General features: G+C 39.9%; 1 protein-coding gene across 3 annotated transcripts in view; it reads right to left on the bottom strand.

The window, feature by feature from the left end:
- Nucleotides 1-20,752, bottom strand: part of LOC147339562 (multiple epidermal growth factor-like domains protein 11) — a 255,538-nt gene that overhangs the window by 159,805 nt on the left and 74,981 nt on the right. For all 3 annotated transcript variants that reach the window (XM_086296014.1, XM_086296003.1, XM_086296023.1), the window contains exon 5: nt 16,723-16,823. In XM_086296014.1, coding sequence (XP_086152140.1) covers nt 16,723-16,823 — 101 coding nt within the window. The remainder of the gene's footprint in view (nt 1-16,722; nt 16,824-20,752) is intronic.

Below are 20,752 nucleotides of genomic sequence, written 5' to 3'. Positions count from 1 at the left end.
GACCAGGACATGTCCTTCAACGCACATATTAAACAAATATGTCAGACTGCTTTCTTCCATTTGTGCAACATCTCTAAAATTAGAAATATCCTGTCTCAGAGTGACGCTGAAAAACTAGTTCATGCATTTATTACTTCCAGGCTGGACGACTGCAATTCATTATTATCAGGAAGTCCAAAAAACTCACTGAAAAGCCTTCAGCTAATCCAAAATGCTGCAGCAAGAGTCCTGACAGGGACTAGAAAGAGAGAGCAGATTTCTCCTGTTTTGGCTTCCCTTCATTGGCTTCCTGTTAAATCCAGAATTGAATTCAAAATCCTGCTCCTCACATACAAGGTCTTAAATAATCAGGCCCCATCTTATCTTAATGACCTTGTAGTACCATATCACCCTATTAGAGCACTTCGCTCTCGCTCTGCAGGCCTACTTGTTGTTCCTAGAGTATTTAAAAGTAGAATGGGAGGGAGAGCCTTCAGTTTTCAGGCCCCTCTTCTGTGGAACCAGCTTCCAGTTTGGATTCAGGAGACAGACACTATCTCTAATTTAAGATTAGGCTTCAAACTTTCCTTTTTGCTAAAGCATATAGTTAGGGCTGGACCAGGTGACCCTGAATCCTCCCTTAGTTATGCTGCAATGGGCGTAGGCTGCCGGGGGATTCCCATGATGCATTGAGTTTTTCCTTTCCAGTCACCTTTCTCACTCACTATGTGTTAACAGACCTCTCTGCACTGAATCATATCTGTTATTAACCTCTGTCTCTCTTCCACAGCATGTCTTTATCCTGTCTTCCTTCTCTCACCCCAACCGGTCGCAGCAGATGGCCGCCCCTCCCTGAGCCTGGTTCTGCTAGAGATTTCTTCCTGTTAAAAGGGAGTTTTTCCTTCCCACTGTCGCCAAAGTGCTTGCTCATAGGGGGTCATATGATTGTTGGGCTTTTCTCTGTATCTACTGTGCAATATAAAGCGCCTTGAGGCGACTTTTGTTGTGATTTGGCGCTATATAAATAAATAAATTGAATGTCAAAGCATCTCCATGGGTTTTAAGATCAGTGGTACATACCTAGGCCACTCCAAAATCTTCCTTTTTTTGAATCACTCAGAGATGAACTTGCTGTTCATTCATCATTGCCTTGCAGAATAACTCAAGTGCACTTTGCCTTCAGGCCTGCATGAACTGATGGTTGGATATTCTCCCTCAGGATTTTCTTATTGAGAGCAGAACTCATGGTTCTGTCAATTATGACAAGTTGTCCAGGTCGTGAAGCCCCAGACCATCATGCTACTACCCTGGTTGACTACCCCCAAAGCAAAATTGGTATGGCCTGGATCTGGCCCACATAATGTGCTTACACATGGCCCACATACCGCAAAGAATGACGGCCCTTTGGTGGCCCAGATCTGGTTTGCCAGATCTGGCCCACACATGGGCCTGTTGCAGACACACTGCTGGTCCTGTGCTGGCCCAGAACACTTTCAGCTCTGGCCCCAGATGTCAGCCTAATGTGTACCTTAATCAAGCCATGTAATAACAACATGTGCTGGAACATAATAGCACAACAGAAACATGATGAAACCCATGTTCAGACAGCGAATGGACTGCTTCTTATATAGCACTTTTCTACTCTCCCAGATTACTCATAGTGCTCTATACAACATGCAACATTCACCCAGTCACACACTTTCTCTAAACTAAGTGCATTTATACACATTCACACTCTTGACAAGCAGATTGGAGGAGCCAGGGATCGAACCAGCACTAACCTTCCAATCAGTAGATGACCCTCTCTACCTCCTGAGCTACAGCCACCTGGTGGTAAACATAAGTAAACCCTCACTAGGTTTTGGATAAAGTGTACACTCACAAAACTGTGAAATCTGCATTTGGCTACCATAGCAGTATAATATAGTAACATGGCATTTAGGTCTTCTAACTGAAATAGGAAAATAAATAGTACCATCATTGCCAGACCTGGCCCACATCTGGTTGACAGACACCCTGCCATGACACCAGCCGGTCAGAAGTGCCAGCTTATTGCCGGATCCAGGCCAGACCTGTTTTCTATGAGCCTTGGCGAGATAAACCAAACCACAATCTAGCCAGATGTGTCATGCCATCAAATAAACAGTGCCATCTACACCAGGCCTAGCCCATATCTGAATGAAATACCACTTACCATGCCAGAAGTCAGCCAACAGTGCCGGCTTAACACCAGATCCAGATGATGTTATTTTACACCAGACGTAATGGGACCAAAGCTTTTGGAAAAGTTCAGCTGTCAGTCCACTGAATATTTTCCTAAAATATTTTGGGGATGATCAAAATATGAGACAAACCTTTGTTCTTGGATTTTTCTTCTGGGAACTCACCAATGGATTTTTCACCTAGTCTCTTTGTTATTGTTCATGAATCATGAACACTGACCAACACCTTTTTAAATTTCTTATGACCACAATAATAATATATTGACAATATGGTGTTGTTATCTGACAGCTCTAAGAAACACACAGGTTAAGCCTAGAAAATAACAAGTCCGTCGGTTTGTGTGAACTGAATGGCCTGGAATGAAGATAAATTCCTGTCCAGCATTATTGTTTCAGTTTGCATCTAGTGCTAATCCAGGACAGATAGCAGAAAAAGAGCGCTCTCAGAGAAAACAATATTAAACGTGTTAATGCAAATTAATCCGCCATCATGGTCAACGCGATTAAAATTTTTAACGCAATTAACGCAACTGCAGTGCAGAATGACTCAAAATCCCTGAAATGTTTCTGTCAGCGCATTTTGGGCAGTTTGTCCAAATAGAGTTACCCTCGCACATGTGCAAATGGGCAGTTGATCTGGTAGTGACGGGCAGCTGAACCAATCAACTCAATATGGAAGATGATAAACACACATTGGCCCTCTCGATGGGAAATTTCAGTATTAAAAAAATAACAAGATGGAACAGTCGACCGACATAAAGTATTTTGCACATTGTGCAAGAAGGAATTTTCTTTTCACCGAAGCACTTCCATCTTAAAATATCACATTGAAGCGAAGCCTACGTTAGTCAGGGATGCTGCTAGCACTTTGGCTAACGTGTCACCCAGCTTGCACCAAACCAATCACGGAGCATCGGGGGCTCGGTAAGTCGACCTCGGACATATTAATAATAATGGATTGGATTTATATAGCGCTTTTCAAGGCACCCAAAGCGCTTTACAATACCACTATTCATTCACTCTCACATTCACACACTGGTGGAGGCAGCTACAGTTGTAGCCACAGCTGCCCTGGGGCAGACTGACAGAAGCGAGGCTGCCATATCGCGCCATCAGCCCCTCTGGCCAACACCAGTAGGCGGTAGGGTAAAGTGTCTTGCCCAAGGACACAACGACCAGTACAGAGAGCCCAGGGATCGAACCGGCGACCTTCCGGTTACAGATGCGATTCCCAACCCCCTGAGCCACGGTCGGCCATATTAACTGACACAATTGCCAAGTGGATTGCAACAAAATGCAGACCTGTTAATATCGTTGAGAACACGCGCTTTACATCGCTTTGGTTCCTCGTCTCAAGGACTTGAAGCCTCCCGAAGAGTGACAGAGAGAGAGTGGATAAATGTTCACAGAGTTTTTTGTTTACATGAAGGTTCAAGATGTTCAATAAACAAGTTAAGTGCGTATATTTTCCCTCTTTTCTCGAGTCTGTTTGCTCATGCAAAATGAAGTAACCCTATAATGAATCTCTTTAAACATTTTCATTGTTTGACAGCACTAATATATATTATATATGAGTGTATACTTAGCTATTAGTATATAGGTTTTCAAAAAGTTGTATTTCACAGGAGAGAAGCTGTGTTAAAAGACTGAAGAAAACTATTGGATTTCTCTTTGAATTTAAGCATTTAGCATTCTTTGTGTTTATTCTCCATTTACCTCATTATGTTGCATAAATGTCAGTTACAAGCTTAAATATAAAGTTGAAATAATGTAATTGCAACCAGGCTATTGGTCAAATATTTGCAATTAATCACAATTAATTACAGAAAATTGTGCCATTAATTTGTTAAAATTTTTTTTAAATCTATTGACAGCACTGATATTTATATATAATTTTTATAGTCCTGCCTGTGTACACCACAACAGTTGATCATAGATCAACAGATAAGTGTGTGATTAAATTGCAGACCTTAGCACCAGCAGTGTTCCAAAAATGATTCATGAAATTTTTAAGAATTATAGCAAAGGATATTATTTACTCTTTTCAGTAGAGTCATGACAAATGAAGCAGACACAATATCTGATGTTGATTCAAATTGTTGAATTTGGAGGTCATCATTAAGCTGAAAACTCAAATAAATCTACCACAGTCAGCAAAAATGTCAGAAGTGCAAAATCAACACTATAATGCAAAGAAACATGAAAACACTGACCTGCTCAGCAACATCAAAAGTCCTGAAATGTCACAGAAGACAACAGAAGTGCATGATAAAAATGATTTTAATAGTTAAAAAACCCAACATCACACATCTAAATCAAACAGTGCCCTGTTTGCCTAGTTGTGTTTTGCAAATATTGCGGTGGGCACTGTATATGATCAGCCTCTAGCTTCAATCTTTATGCTATCCATCATATTTTCTGAGGGCGAGAGAGATAAAATGTTCCAAATTTTAATAAGATAGCAAACAAGCGAATGCTCTTGTAATCCTCAAGCAGAGCTGATAAATCTTTAAAGAGGTGGCTAATCCTTTCATCCTGTGGGCTGAAGCAGGAATGGCTACAAGGAGGATTACATCAACCATGGGTACAGAAAGATTAATATACTTCCAATTAGCTAATCGCTACCCAATTCTTGCTATTGTTTTAGCATGAAGAGGTGGTCTTTAGTGCCCTTAAATCTGCTCCTGCAGGAAGAATGAGAGCAGAGGTATGAACAACATCAGAGTTGCAGTGGGACCAACTGTAAGGGCACACCTGACATCATCCTCCACTGCCTGATCTGTCTGCACAGCTGTCAGTAGAGCAGATTGCAACATCCCAGTGAAACAGTTTTTGTCCTGAATACAAAAAGCTCTTTTAATCTTTCTCCTCTGGTGTTCTCAGCATTATATAATGTTCCTTTTTTGCAATGTTTGATTAAACATAGGGTAGATTTGTCACCTCTTTAAATGGGATTTTTAAATATTAGGGCTTGCAAAAGGAAATCTTCTGCAAGCCCTAAATTCATGGTAACTTCACTCATAAGATACTAAAACTTCTGACAGTCTTAGCATAATGCTAAAATGCAAATCCCTAAGTAATTTGCTGGTGACATAGTAGCTGTTAAGAGGTAAAATTCAATAATTATTTTTAGATTAAAGAAGAAAAACACAGATGACACAATTTAAATGCCCCTGGCCGCTTTGCTTCTGTCTTCTTTTTAAATGACTTCAAAACTTTGACTTCATAACTTGTTTCCAATGCAGAAAATAACAAGAACCCTTTTTTTATCCACTTCTATGACATTATTACTATACGATTAGGTCAAGACAGGAGTATGTCTCTGTAGTTTCTCAGTCATCGCGCTCATGGTAGTTTAAAGAGCTTGGAAAAAAAGCTACTGGACTTCTTTGTGAAGACATTTGTCTTCTCATCCACGAGGTTTCTTCAGTTCTTCAGTTGTTTTGTACATTGCACTTTCAGAAGTCCTGTTTGTCTGTTATATATCATACGTAGCACCAGGGTCTCAGACGAACGCTGTCTCATTTCACTCTGCACTGTACTACTGTACATGGTTGAAATGACAGTAAAAGCCACTTGACTTGATTTGACTTGAGTTTCTTCTTTAAACTGCAGCCCGATGCTGCTTCGTTTACGGGTGTCAGTCATATTTATAATAATGGATTGGCTTTATATAGTGCTTTTCTAGGCACCCAAAGTGCTTTACAATACCACTATTCATTCACTCTCACATTCATACACTGGTGGAGGCAGCTACAGTTGTAGCCACAGCTGCCCTGGGGCAGACTGACAGAGGCGAGGCTGCCATATCGCGCCTAGAGTAGGCAAGTAGGGTAAAGTGTCTTGCCCAAGGACACAACGATCAGGACAGAGGGCCCAGGGATCGAACCGGCAACCTTCCGGTTACAGATGCGCTTCCCAACCCCCTGAGCCACGGTCGCCCCTATTTATGTGTCTTTGCGACACACTCGCAGTCTCCTCCTCACTGCTGTCTACGGTCGCACTCACTGACTGATTTGCCATGATGTGCAACGCGATCCTGAAATACTGATACTTTCATTACCAGCATTTCATGTTACAGGATCAATTCCCATACAAAAATATCAATATTTCATTTGATTAAACCTTTTTAATCTTTTTTATTTTTAATCCTAAACATGACATGATGACAAAAGTAAAGTTGGCAATTAGCAGGATAGTCGGCAATACCCTGTTAACTACAATCGCCTTCCGCCTCTCATTCATGTGCGTGCACTTTTGCTTATGACATATCTTGAGGCATCAGCTTGAGGTGTGTGTGTATGTGTGTGCATGTATATGTGTATGTATGTGTGTATAAATAAACATTCATTAGTGTGTTTGGTTTGATTAAAGCTTCTCTGGGCCAAAGGTCAAAGTAAAAATCGTTCAGCATCTGGAAGACAGGACAGTAAGTTCTAACAAGAATGAAGAACAGGCTAAGCCAGGGAGAAATGACCCCAAAGAAAGATACAATGGCCTCAGGCAGAGATTTAAAAAGAGATTTGATTTTTTTTAAAGCACTGCAAGAAAAGAATCATCCATAAGTTCACCTAAAAAGGTATTGTAAGTAAACTTCTCCTGCACAGAATCACATGTTTATCTGAGAGATAAACTGGACATAAAAACAGAGCCAACAAAAGAGCCAGGAAACATAGGGAAAGCCCCCAACTCAAATCAAACGCTCCCCTTTCTTCTTCTTCTTTCAATTAGCTCAAGCTGTGTATATCACACAACAAAAGACCTGTCCCAGGATGTTAACGTTAGCAGACCAGGCAGCCATGTTTTTGTAGTTAAGAGCTAAGAATTAGCTTCCGGCATTCCTACTACAGCCAATGGGAGAAAAACGCTGTGTGTGTGTGTGTGTGTGTGTGTGTGTGTGTGTGTGTGTGTGTGTGTGTGTGTGTGTGTGTGTGTGTGTGTGTGTGTGTGTGTGTGTGAGAAGGTGGAGGATGTAGTGTCACACAATGGAGTCAAAGGGTATTTGTCTAGGCCATGCAGGAGAGACTAAAGTTGTTTACATGTAGATGTTGAATAAAAGACACAATATTCTCGTCTTTGTGCCCCCCTCCCCTTCAGGGAATCTCTTTCACGGCTTTTCATCAACAAGAAAAGAAAACACTGTGCTATAGAGTTTACCATCTGGGGTGGATAATTGGGTTCTCTTACCGAATAAATGCGGGTGTCCAGAAAAATACAAAGCATGGTCACTGAAATTTTCTTTTGTTAATGTTCACATTGTTGTGGACGTGTTTGAATGTTTTGAATGTTCTGAGTTACAAATTCGTGTAATTGTACATTTTCAGGATCTCGCTTCTATAAACAGTTCGATGGTTACTAAGAAGGTGTAAATGCTGCTTTGCATTCTTGCAGTTTTTAAGCACACAGGTAGTAGTAGTAGTTCAGCTCACTCTGGTCATGTGAGCTGAAGATTAATAATAAATCTAGAAGAAGTGCATTTCCACTGCAATAAATACTCTGACTACTCCTCTGCTGCTTCTTCATTGTATGAGCAAGTATCAATTAACATCAATCAATGGTGAAAACCTCATTTTTAATTGTGGTACATGAATAAAAAAAACAAAAAGCCAGTAAAACTGCTTGTGCTGCTAATGTTAACAGTTAACAGTCTTCATGTTACCAGTTTTATTTACTAAAGAACAAATTATACTGCAAATACTGTGTGTAATTAATATGTACCAATTTTAATGTCATAGTAGTCATTTTTGTAATGTATGTTCTGTACTATACAATAGTCTTAAGCCACAATTCATGACTTAAAAGAACCTGTTCCCTGAACACCAGCTGCATAGAAGAAGAACCTTTTTTAAAATGTACCTAATTATTTTGTTGCATCATTTCTTTAGTTGAATCTGCTAAAAATGTCAAAGATGCAGTGTGATGGGCATAGAATAGTATATTTACACTAACAACAGGGTTCGTGAAGGGCTTAAACTTGACAAATCTTAACATAGTGTGGAGTGTTTTCTTAAACAAAACTGAGGAAGCTGAACAATCGAACACATAAGAAGACGCGCCATCAAAAATATATATAGATGAACAGTATCTGAAAGACATCCTCAAGAAAGAGGAATTTCAGGTTTCAGTAGTTTGTAGTTGTTAGTTTCCTTTTGTACTTTATGTTGGAGGACTAGCTGCCCATTGCTTCAATCTGATCCTTGCTGACTTAATTCTTGGCAAACCAGTGGTTGGAGGATGAGGAGCCCACTCTGGGTCCCCCTCCACCAACTCCCAAGAACAGATGTTGTAGTCGTCATCCTGGTCCTGATGAGACTGTGAACCCTGTGCATCCCAAGCCTCCAGAGAATCCAAAGCCTGCCAAGTCCCCACTGCTACTCCAGCCACATGAACCTGAGACAATGAGCTCTGTACCACCAGAACCCACAGGCCCTCTCCAGGTTTTGCCCTGTGACTGGGCTGACCCTAGAGTCTAGGGTCAGCAACCTTTAACACCCAAAGAGCCAGTTGGACTCGGTTTCCACGCAAAAGAAAACACTGGGAGCCGCAAATACTTTTTTGACATCTAAAATCAAGATAACACTGCATATATTGTTTTTTACCTTTATGCTTTGTGTGAACAACTAAGGTGTTCTGCTTATGAAATCCATGAAGTGCTACAGAGAAAATGACATTTTATTTATGTAATTAACACATTTTGAACTCTTAAAGAAATATAACAAAAGGAAAGCTGAACTAAAATGATCCGTGTAGCAAACAAAAGCTACTGTGAGCCGCCACCCTCATATCTCCTCTGGGCTTTTGGAGCCTTGACCTGACTTTTAAAAAGTAATTGAAAAAAAGCTCTATGCTGCTAAAAGATGAAAAATAGATATTTGCAAAATTCTGCATAAATATGTATTTTACCTGGTTAATGTGTGTGGCGGGGCGTGGTGGTCAATAAAGAGATGCTGAAAAGCATGTTCATGCAAACATCGCCGGGTCTGCCGTGATATGTTTACAACGATACTTCTGCTCCTGAACCTCTGCGCACAGCGTCTGCAGGTCGGGGCTGTACGAAGTCACTTTATCTCTACAGGACTGTAAGCTGTCGTCTGTGAGGCGTGAGCGTGTTTGTCTTTAACATAGTTCACGGTGGAGCTGCTGACATAATGTGGATCCAAAGATCCATAACTGGCCTACCTGGGGTCGAAAGTCTCGATAAATGCACGGCGTTTCGTACACCGGCTTCCGCGAGTGTGACGCTTATTTGAGCGATGAAAAAATAATAGAATATAATTTTATTTTTATATTTCAATATCACAATAATCTTCCAGTTTAGAACTACAAGTTAAAAAGAACTAACATAAATAAAATACACTTCAGCTAAATACTTCTAATTTAATTTCCCAAACCACGCGGAGCCGCACTATAAGCACTAAAGAGCCGCAGGTTGCCGCCCTCTGCCCTACACAGTCGGCCGTAGTTAAAAACATATTAGGCTGAACGCTCTTTAAAATTGCAGAGGACTGGAAAATAATGGGCTCTTGATTTCTGCAAAGTCAAAGAAATGTGACTTTTGACTGTTGCTGACTGAATGACTGAATTCTTCACAGTGTTTTGATTACACACTGCTTTTCATTCTTTAAATACTATACTTTAATACATGCGTATTAAAGTATAGTATAGTATATATAGTATATATATAGTATAGTCTATTTCTGGTGCTGGGAAAATCATGGAGAAAGACTGATCGTATTTAAGATCAATACATTAATTAATGGCTTGTAACTTGTTAACTCAAAAAGATCACACCATGTTTGCTCTTACTGCACTGGTAGTGTGTTTGGGATCATTGTGATGAAAGAAAAGTCAAACTGAGTGAAGAGCACTCAGAGAGCGCTGTTCCTCTCAGAGGGGGAACACGATGTTTCATGATGCCTGTTCTTGTGTCACTGTGACTCTGTATTTAAAAAATGTAAAGTGTGTTGTACACCTCTTTCTGTGCCCTTTCATATGACATATTAGTCGATATGGTTTCTAATTTTTTCAAGTCAACTCTGAGCTTTAGCACTAACAATGAAGGTCAAGCCAACCTAGGTACTCATGTCCCCCGAGGCCTAAGATAAGATAAGATAAGATAAGATAAATTATTATATTGTTGTGAAGTTTGTCGATGTGAGTTTTTACTGATTTTCACCTGGGAACTTGAACAACACCTGATTTTATTAAATCAGCTCGAGCTATTATTGGTATCTGCCCTCACACAAACTTTGAAAATGATATGTTGAAGTGACAGTTAGTCTGCTGTTGGAGATTATGTATGGGAATTTCAGCAGCAGGACCACGACTCCAAACACGCTCCTTCCGGCTGCCATCTATATGGGTTCCCCCAGTTCTGCAAGCTGATCATTCTCGTTTCCCACCCTCCCTCCTTCCTCTCCATTCTTCAACTTCTTCACTTCTATTTAGTACACGGGGATCTGCCAGTCCTCTTCGAGGCCTTCCCCAAACCGCAGCTCAATTCATGTCAAAGCATCGACTTTTACCTACTAAAACGCTGTCAAACTTAAAATGAGGACGCGGGCCCAGCTAGTGAAACAAAAAGACAGACGAACAGATAAACTGACCCAATTTTTTTCTACTTTCAATGTGATTTATTCAGCTTCTGTTGTGTTTTCTGTGCTTTTGCAGCATTTTTCTATCATAGTCAGCCTCTGGTCTGTGTCTGTGTTTTTATTCTCAAAGTCAGAGACGTTCTCTGCTCTTTAGTTTGAAGACTTTTACACTCCCCGGTTGGATCACCTTGTCTAATCACCCCAGTCAGTTGAAGTACAAAATAGGTCAGCTCAGCCACTCAGACTTTACCAGCTTATCAGCTTGCTCCTTGTGGCAAACAGACCAGTCTCTTGGCTTATTTTGTAAACTACTGTCTTTGTTCCTTGTTCCAGTTTGTACCTCTGTCAGTCACAGGAGCTGACTAAACCCACCTTCTTCCATACAACACTGGAGATCTCTCACCATACCTGGTACCATCATAAGCTCCAAGTTGTTCTGTGTGTGGGTTTAATAAAGAATGTGCACCTGAGTTTCACTCTCTTGCCTTCGGTTTAGACACTCATAAACCGAAGGACCGGTTTATGCCCGACAATATTTTCACGGACTGCCCTTTAAGGTGTCGCGGATAAATACAACAAAATAAAACTAGTACCGGTACCGAAAAAAAGATTTATTCATAACACACGTGAAAAGACCCAGGAAAACCAAGTTAACGATAAAAACGATAACAAAATAACGCTGAAAACCGATAAAAACCCTGAAAACCAGACATTTCACACCTGAGCCTCGACTCTCGCAGCCCGGTACCAAACGACTCACGGACCGGTCCGAGGCCCGGGGGTTGGGACCGCTGATTTACACTGTTATAGAAACAAGGAGAAAATGGGTTTCAGAACAGCCACTGGACTTGGATAGAGTGTAGGACTGTGTGGTAAATGCTCACGTACTAACTGGACTGGGACTGCTATATTCTTATATATATATTAATTTGAAATAATTTCCCTTTGTGGTGGGGCGTGGTCTGCGGTGCCGTGTGGATGCACCAGCACGGCATCCGCAATCACGCCCGCCGTGTTAAAACACGTTGGTGTGGTGCTTGTGGTGTGGTTCAAGTGCGGCTGGCAGCCTGTGAGCTGCAGCCGCAGCAAGTAAAGATGGCTCGAAATAACGCAGAGCGTTCACGGGTTGCATAACGATATGTGGTCCCGCCGTGCCTTATTCGCGCCACACCCTTTTTCTTTTAGAGAACTGTTTAACCAGTTTTATTACTTTTAGTCATGTAATCTTTTCATTCAGTGCTACCTTAACTGTATATTTGTTTTTATTTCTGGGGAAATTACATTAATTGTTTCATAGCATTGTCTTTGCTCCCAGTCTGTTCTTTACACTGCTCTCTCCTCCTTACAACTAAAAGTTAATAAATTATGGAGCATTGTCAGGCCCTTTAAATCTAGGTCGAATTGTTGTTAACAGTAATTCTGCCACTTAGCTTGGCTTTGTCTTTACCAGTTGGCCACAGGTACACAAAATTAAGTCACTGCATTCTGTTAATCCTGGTGAATACTGCATGGCTTTAGTGGAGAAAAAGTATTTTAGAGTAAAATTAGAAAATTAGTTTATATATTTTATTTATTCCAGAACAAATAAGCAGTTTTGTTTTGCCATAGTTCCCCAGGATTTATAAACTTTCACACAGCGATGGCACTCTAATGCCCCTTTGAGGGCCCAGTTATTCTGCGGCCTTTGCTTGTTCACACTGAACTAAAGAAAGCTGTATATAGTAGTGCCACACTGCATGCAAATGGAAACAAGGCCATTTAAAAACCCCGGTGGAGATTATGCTTTGCTGATTACAACACTGTGAGGTTGCAACTTTTTACCCGGATTAATTAAAACATGTGAACACAATTCAATAAAAGTCTTTTTAGGATCACTTTTAATTGCATTTTAATCATGAAAAAATGTAAAAACATGAAGGATTTCAGTTGATTCTTTGTCTGAACAACTGTCAGACGTGATAACATAAGTAGATGTGTGACAGAACCAGGAGAGCATGTTGTGGGATTCTTCTTTAACAATTAAGAGCAGAAGCTTAATGAGACTGGATTCACACTTAAATAAAGAATCGTGCACATGTAGATCTGAAAACAACATCTGTTGTTTCATCTGCTCAGTTTAATTGTTTGTTTTTAACTGATTGAAGAGCTGTTATTTACTTTGACTGGCAAAGTTTGAGCTTCAGACAGAAATAATTGTGTAATGGACTGTTCCCATGAAGCGGGGAACACAGCTAGATGATAAGGCCAATCTTTTACACACATACTGAATGAAGGTTCTCTTCAACTTGAATGCAAAATTATTTGATTCACCTGATGAATTCATCCAAATGACCAAAGACAACTAACAAACGTAGCTCTGAAAACAGTTTGGATTTGCAGTTTTCAGAGCTGCCTGATGTCTAAAGAAACATTTTGCAGTTTGTTTGAGATTTTGCTCAGTGTCTTTCTTTTTCTTTTACCAGGTTTCCTTCCAGCTGCTTGTGGTCACACTTTGGGTAGAAATACATTGACTTTGTTACAGAGCTCGACTGATCTTCATTTTGACAGCAGATATAGGTAACTGTGAAAAGATAACTACTGTGATTGAACGACTGTTCCACAAGGTACACTGCAATTTTAACAAGCCTGCATACTGTGTGCGTGCATCAAGTGGAAAAAGTTTGAAAATAACAATGCATATGACAGGAAAATGGTTTTGTTTGTCACTGACACGTTATGCATAACACATGTTCTCTTGCGGTTGGAATATTAAGGAGAAAGCGCTGTCTGATAACAAACAAACATTTTTGGTTTTGATCAACCACAGTGTGTTTTTGTTGGGTTTTTATAGCATCTATATTTTGTGTCTAAGAAGAAACTAGCAGGAAAAATGTGACACATGTTCAGTCATTTATGTGGACTATAATCACTGATGGGAGTTTATACCAATTTAGCGATTGTGATTTCAATATCGATATCACTTATCGACTCGATTCGTTGTTGATTCTCTTATAAATTCTCATTGGGTTTTTAAAGGTCATGTATTACACTGAACGCTTTTCTTTAAAGTAATGCAGTATGTGACTTAGTTATTCACTGGAGACAGTAATTCATTATACTAGTCATTACATTGCTTTTACATCATGTTTCTCTGTAAAATGATATGAAACACACGGTCTCATAATTACCAATTAACAATATAAACCTAGAGGCCCCACACACCAACACAAATTATTAGGACAACCGTGTGATCGTTCTATGAGTATTTGGGTATGAACACAAAGCCGTCAGCACAAAGCAAAGATGAAAACCAACACAAAGAGTGTAAACTCGTCACCACAGTGACTCTACTGTAGAAAAATGAGCAGAGCCTGCAGTCTGACTGCTCATCACCACTTTTATTACCCGGTTACTTAGTGTCAGTATGCTCAGCTTTAACAGCACTCTGGGTTCTTGGCTAGCTTAATACCTTTGTGTTAGCATGTTAGCAGTTGTTTCTGTCCTGGATGAAGTTTGGATTTTACCACTGTGCGCATTCGTTTGTGGAGTAAAATAAATTCAAATATAATAAATAAAAATAAATCATGTCCATATCGACGCAGTAGACCATGGAACCCAAAATGCCGGATTCACAAACAGAGATTTAACTTAGTGCGCAGCTTTATTGCTGGAGAAACTCTTCATAGCAGTAAACGTGACAAAAACAAACCAAAACCACAAATGCAGGACTAAAACCGGAGAACAGGAACCTAGAAACTAAGAATACTCAGGACGCGAAGGGAGGAGACACAGCACAAAGAGGGTATAATGCAACGCAGAGCAGGGGATGACAGAGGACTGAAATACAAGACGGAGTAATCAGGAAATGGGAGACACAGCTGGTACTAATTACTCAGACAAGACGGGGAACAGAGGCTGAACACAGAGCAGGACTGTCAAAATAAAACAGGAAGCATGCGGCAGACACAGACTAGACACTGAACAGAGGGAACGCCGAGTACAAGGACAGGAAGGACATGAGACATGACTGACTGGGGAACAAGAGAATAAACACGAGGGCAGAACTAAACCTAAGATCTAGAAATCACAACCCCAGGAGAACTAGAGCTCTAGAAATGCAAAACAGAAACCAAAACCCTAATATTCATGAACCATGATGAGATCAAAAATAAATGTACAAAACTCAAAACACTGGGTCACCGACCCAGGACCATGACATGTCACAGGTAAATGGTGTGGCATCTATATAAAACTCTTCTAGTGTAGACTGACTTAGTCTGTTAAACACAAAAATGCACACTTTGAGTAGGGATGGGTACTGATAAGATTTTCACGATTCCGATTCCATTTTCGATTCTGTTTAACGATTCGATTCTTTATCGATTCTTTTTAAAAAAGGAGAACACTAAGGTCGATTAGCTTAGAACTTTGTTTTATATCTTCTCTTTGAACAAGATAGAAATTTAGGAGTAACATGGCCTTACAAACCCAACAGTGAGATCTTAAGAGATCCAGCCTATGGCCCTTCAATGGGGTGTCACAGGGTCCCCAGGAAAAAATATTGTAAATGTAAAATAATAAAATAAATATTCTTCTGTAGCAATAACAAAGTATAACATAAATTATTCTGTAGCAACTACACAAGAATATCCAGTAATGTCCCTGCCTACAATTAAACACATTCACTTACTGAAAATCATCTGCTGTGGCAAACGGATGCAAACCTTTGACCACAAACTGAGTCACTGCTCGGTGACATTCGTCTATCCTGCCTGAAAGGAGACGCTACCGGTAGACTGCAGCGAGAACTGGCAGCATCTGAGCCAGACTCTGTCTCATCATGGTCACTAAATGCACAGTAATGGCAGGTTTGTAATAAGGCAGATCGCGCTAACATAATATGCACTGTTAGTTGATTATTTACCTGCCGCATTAACAGGAGAGGAGGTGCAAACGTTACCGCTGCTGCTGGGTTGAGATTCACGAGTCCGGAGCGGAATTAAAAACACGACATTCATTTAAGGTCATCGCGTGTTTTGTGAGCAAATGCTTTTGCATATTCGTAGTGTTTCCTCCCTTAAATGAAATATCTACTTTGCAAGTATTGCAAGTTGCCCTGTTGTCATCCGTTCTCGTAAAGTATAACCAAACTTTTGAGCGTCTGAGCCACTTAGGCGCCGTTTCCTGCCAGGTAAATGACGCTCCACAACGTGGTGACGTCATTCGGGGCGACTGGAGTCGATAAGGGAATCATTTGCAAAAATGGCAAACGATTCCAAGGAATTGAAACAGTGGGAACCGGTTCTCAACAAGAACCGGTTTTCGATACCCATCCCTAGGTGTGAGCTAGGTTGTTTACAGACCTGGAGTATTTTGTCTGTTTATATCAAAGTGGTTCATTTTCACCCTTGGTTTGATTCATTTGTGTAGCTATGAACAAAGTAATTGCACTTAGGTCCAGACCAAACAAACCGGATAGTCTTGGTACAGTTTTATCTGGACTCCAGAGCAATTCGTTTACAGTGTGAACATAACCCAACCTTGATCTTCACCAACTAACAGGTCTGCATTACAAGTTTGAGCTAAAAAACATGCCTCGCATGCTTTGCATTCTCGATGTGGATAGGTACTGTAGATGTGCAAAGGACTGTATGTAGCCGTCTAATGAACGTACATTCGCCGTGTTCTTCAATAGTTAAGAACTCACCAGCTTCTTCCTCTATTTACTTTTGTTGCTCCCACTCCAGGCACATCTGCCCTGTGAGCAGACTGAACATTGTCATGTGGTTTGTAGTAATGAGTTTACAAACTCATTAACATCTGTTGTTGTGATTTGATTGTAAAAATAAAACTGAATTGAATTGAATCTGTTTGAGGTAACGTGATTTACTCCGGTTGTAGAAAAGACACAAAGGCTAAAATGGTGTTAAGGAATCTGCAGGACTTACGAACACACAGTTCTCCACTTTCATAGAAGCCTGGACAACACTGAGAGCGTCGTCTGTACATGGTCCTTACACCTCTCCTATAGGCGGTCTTGTAGCTGATCCTGTGCAAGTGACATAAACACAGTAAAGGTATTAATGTTAAAAGATGTGTGGCGCTGACCACACTGATGTATAAAACAAAAAATGTAAGCTTGCAGTGAATTATTTTCACAACAACAGAAAATGATCGTGTGAATGCACTTTCACCAGAACATCCCACAACAAGCCTTTGAACATGTCATCACTCAGCATTGTCACTCAAAGGTCGCTTAAGAACACAGTAGTCACTGCACTTATAAAGGATGAGCAGCACTTAAATGTTTAGGGGAGTTTCTCCACTCATTCAAGGACAAGGATGTTTTCTAATATTTCAGTTTAAGCTAAACGGATCAGCTCTTAGATAAACTAAACTAGTCGCTACAAAGCTTGATGTGGTCATCATGGGGCGATCGTGGCTCAAGAGTTGGCAGTTTGTCTTGTAACCGGAAGGTTGCTGGTTCGAGCCCCGGCTTGGACAGTCCTGGTCGTTGTGTCCTTGGGCAAGACACTGCACCTACCGCTTACTGGTGTTGGCCAGAGGGGCCGATGGTGCGATATGGCAGCCTCGCTTCTGTCAGTCTGCCCCAGGGCAGCTGTGGCTACAACTGTAGCTGCCTCCACCAGTGTGTGAATGTGAGAGTGAATGAATAGTGGAATTGTAAAGCGCTTTGAGGGCCCCGAAAAGCGCTATATAAATCCAATCCATTATTATTATTATTATTATCGAAGCTGATATGCCAACAGTTGCTCATCAGAATGTTGGGAAGTAACAGAATACATGTACCGACGTTACGTATTTACAATAATATGAGTAACTGTATTGTGTTACAGTTACCGTTTAAAAGGGTGATCATTAGAATACAGTTACTTTGTTGAAATAAGTGGATTACAAGGTGTTCTTGTCCGTTTCCTATGTTAGGCTATCCTCTGTCTAATTTTGGTAATTTCACGCATTGCCGTAAACCCAAACAAAACACAAAATAAGAGGCTCTAATGCAAGCTTCCTGTTAATTTTGGTGGCGTCAGTTACACAATAGACCCGGCGCCCACACAACAGAGCCAGCAGTGCACAGGCAGGAATGCATTTCTTACTGACCGTACAATGCAAACTCTGTTTGTCAGCAACCGAGCTGCTCTCAGCATCAAGAGACTATGACTATATACTGTATATATAAGTAGATGTGATATCTACTCATATCTAAAATGTGTTTTATATATAAAGCCATAAAGTAATGAGGTATTGACCAATGACTTAAAATGCAGCTGTTAGAAATGTACATGAGAAGTTTAAGTAATGCAGTGTTGCTGTATTTTATTTCAGTGAAAAACTAAATATCATATTTTCAATTTAAGTTGTTTCCAGCTGTAGTGGCTGTTGAATATACCTAAAGCAAACGAGGAGTGCCATTTAAACGAGCCAAACTACGTTCACTTTATTTTTGGAGATACTGATCTCACGGTTTATGGTGACCACACTTGGCAGATTTTTCACATAATACCAGATATTTCTGATAAGTTCATATATCTCACTGAAATGTTACTCTGTAGCTGATTGTGTCAGTCTGTCAGTTTAAACCCTTTTTTTAGAAAACATAAAGTCTCTCTTTGATTCTGACTGTGCTGTCGTGTTGCTACAGCAAAGATAACTGTCACATCTAAGGTGTGTAGCATAGCATAAATCCTGTTGAATGCAAATAAAACACTTGAATGTGTTACTATTATTACTTACCAGCAGAGGTGTAACGCGTTACTGTAATCCGATTACTTTTTTCAAGTAACGAGTAAAGTTAAGGGATTACTATTGCAAAAACGGTAATTAGATTACCGTTACTTTCCCGTAGGAACGCTGCGTTACTGCGTTACTAAAACTGTGATTTTTTTTTGCAAGAATGTCTCATGACAGTGACTTAAGCGAGTGCGACGTTGGTGACAACAGCTGTGTGCAGATCAACAATGGATCACATGTTGATTGTGGGAGAGAGTATGAGCGTGCAGCGTTTAAAGCGTGGAAGTACTGACCTTACTTTGAGTTTGATTCCATAAAAAGTGACAAAAACATTAGCGTCCGCTGTGCGTGGGAAGAAAACTTCTTTTTACAGCGAAAAAAACCCCTAAATGTCCAACAAGCACCGAGTAGCTATGACGTAATGGGAAACTCACAGAGAAACTCGCGGATTCTTCCACTGACCGCGGCACACCTGCACCAGGGTAAACCTCCGCCTACCTCACTCCTGCTTTACAGGTGAAAATAGAGCAACAGGACCGCTGAGTCTTTGACTTTATTTATTTTCTGCTGTGTTTTACTTGCATCTATTTGAAAGACTGAGTGTAAACACAAAAAAAAATTATTTTATGAGCTGGAATGTGCAGAAAATAAGTTTAAATGTTAAACGAATTTATTCAAGTCAGAGAATGTTGCATATAATTAAATTTTTGCTTGATGCATAAAGTTAAAAGATTAAAACTAATAAAACAAGTTTTAAAAAGAGACTTTTCCATTTGATTACATTTTGTATGATGGATTATGCAGAAAAAGTAGAATTGGGCTGAAAGATCTATCACTTTATCACCTCTTCAGGTTGTAAATCGTGTTTTTAAAAAGTAACTAAGTAACTAAGTAATTAATTACTTTTGAAAATAAGTAATCAGTAAAGTAACAGGATTACTTTTTGGGGGAAGTAATCAGTAATTAGTTACTGATTAATTAACTAATTAATCAGTAAGCAGTGTTGGTCAAGAAACTTGACCAACACTGCTTACCAGTATGGTAGCAATTGGTAGACAATTACTACCTAAGCCATGAATTATTGACTCAGTGACCTTCCTTAGCTCTTTGCTGCTGCTTCCAATCGTGATTCATCTTCTGACGAGTTTTAGACCCAGAAGCAACATCTGTCTCCCTATAGTCCATGTTTACAACTCAGACAATTGTCCCATAATGCAATTTGTTAGTGATATCAGAATCCTGAGCTTTGACTTAACATCAGCTACAGCTAATACGATGAGTTTAGTTTTGTTTAGTTTAGTCCAGCATTGTTATTCCTGATCAAAAGAATCTGATTAAAAGTTATTTTTAAGATTGTTTTTTTTTTTTTATAATTGAAGTCTTTATTTGTTTTTAACATTTCACAACACAAAAACAAACAAAACAACCAACAAACAAACAACAACAGAAAAAAAATATATATAAAAAATATAATAATAATAATAATAAAAAAAATAAAAAAATTAAAAAAAACTCAAATCAGTTAACTCAAATCTTTAAGTCATTCCCTTACTGAGTGCCTACACAAACAAACAGTGCAGCAAGCGTACAACATGACTAAAGATAATTGCCCTGACCAAATAAGTTCCAACCATCTCAGCCAAAAACACGTCCCCACGATTCGTCAAAACCCTCCCTATCATCATTAATCCTAGCCAAGAGCTTTTCATACGACACCATTTTCAGCATAGTTTCTTTCCACCTATTATATTCTGGAGGAGACGGTTCCTTCCATACACTGAGAATAACTCGAGCCGCTGCGATCACCCCCACCTTTATAACCACAAAGTCATATTTTGAAACCCCAGGTAATACTGACCGATCCCCTAATAAGCACAGTCTTGGTGACAGGGGTATCATCAAACCAATCCACCTTCCTATTTTGTCCAATACTTTTTGCCAAAAGGGATAAACTTTCCCACATTCCCAAATAGCATGCATAAATGTCCCTGGATCTGAACTACATTTCCAGCATACATTACTGGGACTAATTCCCATTCTGTAAAGTTTGGATGAAGTGAAGTACCACCTGTGTATTAATTTATACTGAGTAAATTTACCCCTGGCCTCTCTTATATATTTATCAGAGAATGACAAAATTCTGCGCCAGTCTTCTTTAGAAATTGCACAACCCAGATCCCTCTGCCATATAACCCTCAAGTTTTCACATATCTCTTTTTTTGGATT

The sequence above is a fragment of the Aulonocara sp. 'chitande type north' Nkhata Bay genome, linkage group LG1, assembly GCF_057382095.1.
Source record: "Aulonocara sp. 'chitande type north' Nkhata Bay isolate Kocher_YH1m ecotype deep benthic linkage group LG1, A_spYH_male_GT1.1, whole genome shotgun sequence".
NCBI classification, from domain to species: Eukaryota; Metazoa; Chordata; class Actinopteri; order Cichliformes; family Cichlidae; genus Aulonocara; species Aulonocara sp. 'chitande type north' Nkhata Bay.
The sequence above is the reverse complement of the archived record's forward strand: the minus strand, read 5'-3'. Positions and strand labels throughout refer to the sequence as shown.